This window comes from Tupaia chinensis, unplaced genomic scaffold, assembly GCF_000334495.1.
Source record: "Tupaia chinensis unplaced genomic scaffold, TupChi_1.0 Scaffold000281_1, whole genome shotgun sequence".
Classification (NCBI taxonomy): domain Eukaryota; kingdom Metazoa; phylum Chordata; class Mammalia; order Scandentia; family Tupaiidae; genus Tupaia; species Tupaia belangeri.
Genome location: NW_006159764.1, coordinates 1,945,531 through 1,954,628, shown reverse-complemented (window position 1 = coordinate 1,954,628; position 9,098 = coordinate 1,945,531). Strand labels below are relative to the sequence as shown.

The 9,098-nt window shown below is 38.3% G+C and overlaps 1 protein-coding gene across 1 annotated transcript in view; it reads right to left on the bottom strand.

Moving 5' to 3' along the window:
• Nucleotides 1–5,179: 5,179 nt before the first annotated feature.
• GOLIM4 (golgi integral membrane protein 4) overlaps nt 5,180–9,098 on the bottom strand; it is an 88,913-nt gene continuing 84,994 nt past the window's right edge. The window contains 2 exon segments of the mRNA XM_014588507.1: nt 5,180–6,914; nt 8,018–8,098. Of these exon segments, the coding sequence (XP_014443993.1) occupies nt 6,765–6,914; nt 8,018–8,098 (231 nt within the window). The 3' untranslated portion in view covers nt 5,180–6,764.

The following is a 9,098-nucleotide window of genomic DNA, read 5'->3' as shown; positions in this document are numbered from 1 at the left end:
CCCTACAGCGAAAACCTCTCCAAAAAAAAAAAAAAAAATTGCCTTCATGGAAAAAGAAAAAAGCCTAATTACACTAGGGTATATAAACTTAACAATACTCACCTGCAGAACCTCAACATCTCTGCAAGCTGACGCCACAAATTTGGTTCTAATGTACTAATGCGCAGCTTTTATATTGCCACCCGTATTTTAATCTTAAAGAAGAAAGGCTGTACCAGATCAAAAGATGTCAGTTCATGTAGTTCGAGCCAATGCCAGTCCTCTAAAAGACATGTACTTTATGGGGAATGCTGTGTATGTGTTAACAGGCAAACAGAAATGACGTTTAATTTCAAGCTCCATTAGTAACATACAGGGAATGGGGAGAACAAGGTCAACCGAGAGAGCAAAGGACAAAAGTCTTTCATTCCCTGATACTTAAAATAATGTACACACATAGCAGCTAAGATAATGTTGAGTGCTCGCCCAGTTAAAAGGGATTAGAGCAAAGAAGTGGAAAGCATTAATACCTAAAGATATCAAAATCCTCTATATTGTAATGAAATAATCATTGTGACAAAAGTGTCTGGGACCTGTAGCTCAGGTGCCTATAGATTGGAGGGCAACTCTGGCCTGCTTCCTGTTCATGTAAATAAAGTTTTATTGGAACACCGCCGTGCCAATTCCTTTGCTTATTATTTCTGGCTGCATTCACAGTACAATGGCCCAATTGAGTAATTTTAAGAGATGCTCCATGGTCTGAAAAGACTAAAAGATTTGCTAGCTGACCTTCTAGAGAAAAGTTTTGGAGTATACTAAAGAATGAGTATTCGTAATTTAATTTCATAATTTTTAAAACTTTATCACAGATTCTCTCACCTCAAAGAAGGGTCTAAGAAATGAGAGTACTTAAAAAAAAAAGTGGAATTATTTACTAAAACTTGCTACATTTAAGGCAGTATGTCTAAAAGTTCATTAAAAGTATTTCCTTGTTGTGTTAATATCCTGTCCTAGAATATATATATATGTGTGTGTGTATATATATTTATTTATTTACTTAGTGTATATATATATATGTATTTATTAATTTATTAGATATATATAAACTGTGACATGAAATAGATGATCCAGATACTATAGGAAGACAGAAAACGTATGTAGTCTAGACAGGGGAGGGTGGTAGGGAGGGATACCCTTCCCAAAGGAATTGGTATCTAAGATGGTATCCACAGTATTCAGTCAAGCAAAGGAGAGGAGAGTGAATTAGAGCTGAATATTGTTTCTGGGAAAAGTAGGTAGCAAATATACCATGACACAAGACAGTACAGTGATTTAAAGGAATTGAATGCTGTTGAGGTACATATTAGTCAGGAATCTCGGTGGTGAGTGACAGAACTCCAGCTAGGTCCGATGAAAAGGCAGAACTTATTAGCACATGAATGACCTACAGGTACCTGTGGCAAAATACTGGGACCGGAAATATGCTACCATGCATTGCGTTTTTGCCTCTGCCTTTTGCTTTTCTTTTGGGTTATAGTTGCTCTCTATTTTGTGTGGACTATTTTCTTTATACAACTAAGGAAACGAATTCCAGAAGCCGTGAATTCACTATGCAGTAACTTTGCCGTTAGAAAGAGAAGTGCTATTTTCTGTTTGCTTCAGCTTGCAACAATGTCAAGAATTGTTCAGGGTATGAGATTTTACAAGTTTGCTGCTGGCTAAAAATGATCTGGTTACAGTTTCATGGGTATTGGCAAAAGGCCCTACCTAGCCTGCTGAGTTGGAGAGAAGACTGACCACATTCTTCTGGGCACCACAGGCAGTGAGGGCCTCACAGTCTCATCTGTCTCCCTTAGGTCCCAAGGGTTAGGAGGACAACGTGGAACAGCCCAACCAGACAGGGCATCTCTGTATCTCTGTCTCTCCAGAGAGTGCATGAACCCTATAGTGAAAATCTCTCTAAAGAAAAAAAAAAAAAAACCAGAAAGCATACTTTCACTTCATAAAGGAACTATTAGCAAACCTGTCCAAACTTTGCCCCAAAGGGAGACACTATCTTTATTAATATCATACAACCAGATACAAATCTGCTCGTTCCAGGGAGATGATATCTTTAACTTCCAAGACCACTTATTATGCAAATATCCTTGATGAGATAGTCTACAAAAGCTATCACAATGTATATAGATGTAGCATGAGGCAATTTATCTTCCAACCGAACAAATCCCAGAGAAGGAATAAAATTAGTACATTGTGGGTGAGTCGCCCATCCTGGATCACTTTGTCCAAGGATGTGAGATAGTATTACTAGCTTTGCCAAGGTCAATGTCTCACCCAACGACTAGGATCAAAGTTAGTTACCAAGACATGAGGACTCTGATAAAGCTGAATCCCACTTAGGATGATTCAGTATTAGAGTGTGAGGTATGAGGCTGAAGAGGCACAATGGGGCCACTCCTAGGTACCTACCCAGAAGGTAGGAAATCCGTCAGTTGGAAAAACACACATCTATGTCTACTGCAGGATTATTTACAATTGCTACGACATGGAATCAACCAAAATGTCCAAAAATAAACAGTGGATTGAAAAAAATGTGGCATATGCACTCTATGGAATACTACCGAGATATAAAAAACAATGAGACCTTGGGAACCAGCAGTTAGCGTAATGGCTATGTTGCTGGACTCCCACGTAGTCGACCGCGGTTCGTGTCCCGGACCCGGTGGCTTAAAACTCACGCCGGGCGCGTGTGCATGCGTGCCCAAGATCCCGAGAGGAGAATGGAGAAGGGATTGCGGCGTGACCATCCCCACTGGGGGGTGATTTCTCGCTTTCTGTCTCTATGTCTCTCTGTCTGTCTGGCGAGCGCACGCGCCCTACAGTGAAAATCTCTCAAAAAAAAAAAAAAAAATGAGACCTTGACATTTGATACCAAGTGGACAAGTATGGAAGACTTAATGCTAAGCGAAGCAAGTCAGACTATGAAAGACAGTCTTTGTATGTCTCCACTCAATATATACCGAATGTCTGCATGCGATAGCAGAACCTGAAAGGTTGGAAGTTGTAATAGCAGGGAGGGCAACCATATGTACTACAGAGAGTATAGGGTAGGGAGAGAAATAGAGGGTGAGTAATGGGGAAAAAAACAAACATCTAATTGACACAAAAATGAAAAGTTATTTGCTGATGATAAAAAATTATGTTAACAGGTTTGGGATTTTTGCTATGGGCAACAGTAATTTATTAAATACTTTCACAACGGAGTAATGTGATCTTCAGAAAAAACTGCACTGGCATGGATTTTAGGGATTGGCAGGAGGGCATAAATGAGGAAATGTGTTAAGAGAACTGTTACATAGTTTAGGTAAAAGATAATGGGGGTCAAGGAGGTAGGGATGAAGAAAAGGAGGCAAATCTGAAGATATTTTGAATCTTGACCAAGGTAGCAGGGTTAGGGAAAGAAAAGAAGACAGAATCAAAACATCATGTTTTGGGGGGAGTTATTGAACTAAGACATAGAACCAAGAAAAATAAGTAGATTTTAAGTGATAAACAAGGAAAACCCAGTTTTTAAAACTGAATTTGTGGTAGGATGAGATGCAGAATCCTGAGTTAAGGAAATGGATCAGGAAATGTGTATAGCACGTAGGTGGGAAGAAAGTTAAGCAGATAAAAGACCTCCAGCACAAAACCCAACCACCAATATGTAAGGGCAGCTTACATAAAATGAGAGAGTAGCCAGGATGTTCAGAAGAAAACAAGGAACAGACAGTAAAGAAAGGCCACAGGAGGATGACTCAGGAACAGAAAGCGCTTGTCCCCTCTTCGAAATGGCTGTGCAATTTGCCACGGAATGGCCACACGATGATGCAACAGAACTGAAAACAAAACCAGCATAAACTCAAAAGTTAAATGATGTCAATGCTTCAGAAGACAAAGGTGCTCCATGTAAGGAGGCCCCATCACCGTAATGGAGCACTGTTGGGTACCAGCAGGTGGGATGGTGGTTAAGGTACTGGATCCCACATGGCCACTGTGCTGCTCAAGTCCTGGAACCAGTGGTGTGAAGAACATGACAGGCATGAGCATGTGCATGCCTGACCAAAATCCCAAGAGGAGAATGGAGAAGGGATTGCGGCATGGCCATTCACCCTGGTGGGTGATTTCTCTCTGTCTCTTTTTCTCTCTGGCTAGTGCATGCATTATGGCAAAAGACAACAAACCAAATAACTAAATAAAATAAACCACTGTGGGGATTAAAGATAATCTATACCTTTTTACACTTCAAAGGCATTTGATGATTGTCTATAACAGTCCCTTCTAAAACAGAACAACTGGTCAACCGGTACATGGCACTAACATTCTGCTCTTTCTTCTAGCTCTTTCCCAATCACTCATGCAAACAACCAATCATTATCTCTACTATAATACTGCACTGTACTCAGCCCTAATAAATGTGACTTTTCACCTTTCTTATTATGTCACTGGTACTAAGTCCTTTGAGTTTTTGCTTATACCAAAAGCCGTACCCTAATTGGCAAGGTAAAGTGACACTGTATGGTCCTATTATTTTACTCATTAATGCAGATATGCTCAGACTAAGTTAGTTCTATTCCAAGCATTGGTTAGAATGGCCCCCTCACATGTCACTCTACCCAAGAGCAAAATATGTGATTATTGCTTTACTGGGGAGATTAAGCTCATTTTTTCCCTGGTGTGTGCACACGACACTGTCATATATTATCTGTCCCACTTTTTCCCCCACAAGTAGCTCATATTAAATAAAATCCATAGCAATGTCTTTTCTTTTTTTTTAAATTTTATTTCTTGTCTTCTTCCTCTTCTTTCTTCTCTTTCTCCTGTTCCTCCTCCTTCTTCTTCACTTTGACCAGAGAGAGACACACAGAGAGAGGGAACATGAGCAAGGTGCCAGGTCCAGGACCCGAACCATGGTTTGCCATGTGGGAATTCAGCACCTTGGCCACCATGCCATCTGCCAGCCCCAGCACTGTCTTTAAGAAAAAGGGGAGAAAATCACATGCCAATCCAAATAGAGAAAGGTAAAAGGGAGAGATGTTAATAAAGGTATTTTCTCATTCATTAATTTATACTGTTACCTCTTAAAGTTTTCTCTTCATGCAAAAGAACTGAGGAATGTTAGGTGATCAGACACTAATAAGAAATCACATACTTTAAAAGATTTACCACTTGCTTTTTATAGCTTTATTGACTATTACCAAGTTTCAATATGCTTCAAATAATTAAATACCGCAACTGGGACATTAAAAATACAAACTAATTTACCAAAATAATTGTATTCTGAATATTATGTACAATATTATACATTTTACATTACATAAAGGGTTTTATACATAAAGGTAAAATTTGATTTATGATTATTGGAAATCCAAAACACATTTGAACAAAACATTCTTATGCATACTTAACACAATCACTCAACTGGGATAATCAGAACCATACCTAGGCATGGTTATTAAAAAATAAAATTACATTCATACGACAATGGTAGAAAATGAAATATTTTTACTAATTTGAGAGCATTATTACAAAACTACACACACATGAATTATATTACCTAGCTCTATATATTTGAAGTATTTTATGCTTGCAACTAAAATATGTCTCCAATTCAAGGGATATTTTTGACTTCTAATTTTCTTATTTTAAGGGGCTAATTAATAATTCATAGTCATTAAGATGCCTTATACATAGGCAAAAGTCAGGTCCAATCCCAGCAAACAGAAGTCATTAGGGTCTATTACATTACCACATACATATTTCGCCTTAAAGTTTTGAAAAATAATGTTACCAAACTGAGCATTCTGGTATGCTTTCATATTTGTAGTTGTCATCAAAGTGATTACATGGCGAGGCACAGAGCTTAAAGGAGAAATGCATATTGCTACAGAGAGTTAGAAACTGAAACAAGGATCTCAATTCAGGGAAAAAACTTGTGAATGGCTCTTCATTTAAACCCTACACATACAAACTGAATTAGTCTTTAAACAAGCCATTAGTCCTTCCAAAAAGTTAATAGGTTGAGGTGTCATAACTTGTTAGACTACTGAAATATCTGATCAAGTCCAGGATATTGCCATGTAAACTTTAGTACTATCTCACTTTTAAATTCAATTTCTTTCAAACAGAACTGATTTTCCAATCACTTCTCACTGATCTCAAGAGTCTAAAAACAATATATTTACTCTGTAACAAAATAATGGTTCTAATTATACAAGGAAATACCACTGTGTAGCTTGATCTCATTCCAGATAAGCAGGCTGGTGAGAATTTTATCAGAACTATGCCTAAGGACCCTGGAAGGGCAAGCAATTAGCAAACTGGCCTCCTCCTCAAAGTCTCCATGGCACCTGGCAGTCCCTCCTATCCGTAACTCCTGTATTTTATCAAACAAGAGAGTACCTGGTAACTAGAAGACAGAAAAGTAACAAGAAGACACATGTACAACATCAGTTTTCTTTCCAACAACACGTCATCTATGAAAAATGAGTTTCAGAAGCTATAGTTTGCTTTATTGGCTTTTTTTTTTCTTGTGCATGTCTAGATTGAATATAAAAGAAGCTCTAACCTAGGTTATCAAAATATATTCATATAAATGTAAGAGCATTTCTAATACAAAAGTTAAAAAATGTCTAAATTCTGAATTTTTTTTGTAATTAAATATCCTAGAGTTCAGTAGGCAGATTTATTGTCGAGCAGCGTGAGAAGCACCCGTGGGTAGAACTCTGTCTGGGCACTGGGCATGGCTACATTTCAGCTCTTCGATGTGATTTCTCAGCAACGGCAGCTCCATCTTCCTCCTCCTCTTCGTCCTCTTCGTAGTGTTCCTCTCGGCCTTTGGGGCGGTTGTCATCTCGAACTTCTTGCTCTTCTCCATCATTGTTTTTATCATCGGCCTTAGTAGAAGAAAAAAGAGTGATACTCACTGTTGAAGGAAAGAAACAAGTGACAAGATCCCCTGAGGATCAGTGCCGACCAGCTCCTAACAGACACGGGCTTGCAATTTCTCCTAATTCTAGCAGGCCTGTTCAATTCAGTGGTGTCTCCAAGGTGCTGTTACCCACCGGTACATTCCAGCTACACTTACATGTCCTACACATGTGTCTGCATGCACACGTGCACACACCACACACACACAGTCAAATAAAGGTGCGTCTCACACGTACATTTTCATCATTTTCTCCATAGGTTTCTTCAGCATTATGGTCCAATTCCCTTTTTTTCTCTTCGGTCAAATCTTCCTGCACCTAAAACAAACCAGAGGTACTGTGTGACACTTTTCTCATCTAAGCACTTACGAGAACATACTTCAATTTCCAAAAGATTTACTCAAAATGGCAGGAAAAAAAACTTAAAAATTAGTCTGAGAAAAGATCAAATCAAACGTTCGGTTTCTCTGTTAGGCGTGCAAAAATGTATACTACATCTATTATAATAATCAATGTGATTGATTCTGGATCTTGAACAAGTAGGTCTAAATTTCTGATTTCTTCAATAGGAGTTAACCTTGCAAATATAAAATTTTAAATTTCCCTTTTTTCAAATAAGGGAACTGTAGAAATCTGAAAGCTCTGATACAATGTAAGTTCCATGAAGGCAGAATTTAGCTTTCTTATTCAATGCACAGTCTTCAATATCTAGATGAATATCAGGTACCAGAATTGCTAAATAAATATTGTCAAATGAACTAGTCAATGAACAAACGAATACAAAAATTATCTCTGGAAAGGCACACAAAAAAAACAAAGGTAGACACCACTGCCTGTTTACAACATAAAAGAAATCTAATGTATCTATTTTCTTTTTTTTTTTGGAGTAACAGACACGGGCTTGCAATTTCTCCTAATTCTAGCAGGCCTGTTCAATTCAGTGGTGTCTCCAAGGTGCTGTTACCCACCGGTACATTCCAGCTACACTTACATGTCCTACACATGTGTCTGCATGCACACGTGCACACACCACACACACACAGTCAAATAAAGGTGCGTCTCACACGTACATTTTCATCATTTTCTCCATAGGTTTCTTCAGCATTATGGTCCAATTCCCTTTTTTTCTCTTCGGTCAAATCTTCCTGCACCTAAAACAAACCAGAGGTACTGTGTGACACTTTTCTCATCTAAGCACTTACGAGAACATACTTCAATTTCCAAAAGATTTACTCAAAATGGCAGGAAAAAAAACTTAAAAATTAGTCTGAGAAAAGATCAAATCAAACGTTCGGTTTCTCTGTTAGGCGTGCAAAAATGTATACTACATCTATTATAATAATCAATGTGATTGATTCTGGATCTTGAACAAGTAGGTCTAAATTTCTGATTTCTTCAATAGGAGTTAACCTTGCAAATATAAAATTTTAAATTTCCCTTTTTTCAAATAAGGGAACTGTAGAAATCTGAAAGCTCTGATACAATGTAAGTTCCATGAAGGCAGAATTTAGCTTTCTTATTCAATGCACAGTCTTCAATATCTAGATGAATATCAGGTACCAGAATTGCTAAATAAATATTGTCAAATGAACTAGTCAATGAACAAACGAATACAAAAATTATCTCTGGAAAGGCACACAAAAAAAACAAAGGTAGACACCACTGCCTGTTTACAACATAAAAGAAATCTAATGTATCTATTTTCTTTTTTTTTTTGGAGAGATTTTCACTGTAGGGCGCATGCACTCGCCAGACAGAGAGAGAGAGACATAGAGACAGAAAGCGAGAAATCATCCCCCAGGGGGGATGGTCACGCCACAATCCCTTCTCCTCCATTCTCCTCTCGGGATCTTGGGCACGCACGCACACGCACCCGGCATGAGTTTTAAGCCTGCGGGTCCGGGACACGAACCGCGGTCGACTACGTGGGAGTCCAGCGACATAGTCATTACGCTAACTGCTGGTTCCCGAGAAATCTAACGTATCTATTTAAAACTCAAAATTAAATTTCTCTGGCTAAAATAATAGAAAATAGAACATAATCACTTCGATTTCTTCATGGAACAGTCTACTAGACTGTTGTAAGCTCTACTGAACTTCAGTGTTCACACGTGACATTTCTCTTTCAAGCAGTCTCCTTTATGAATGATG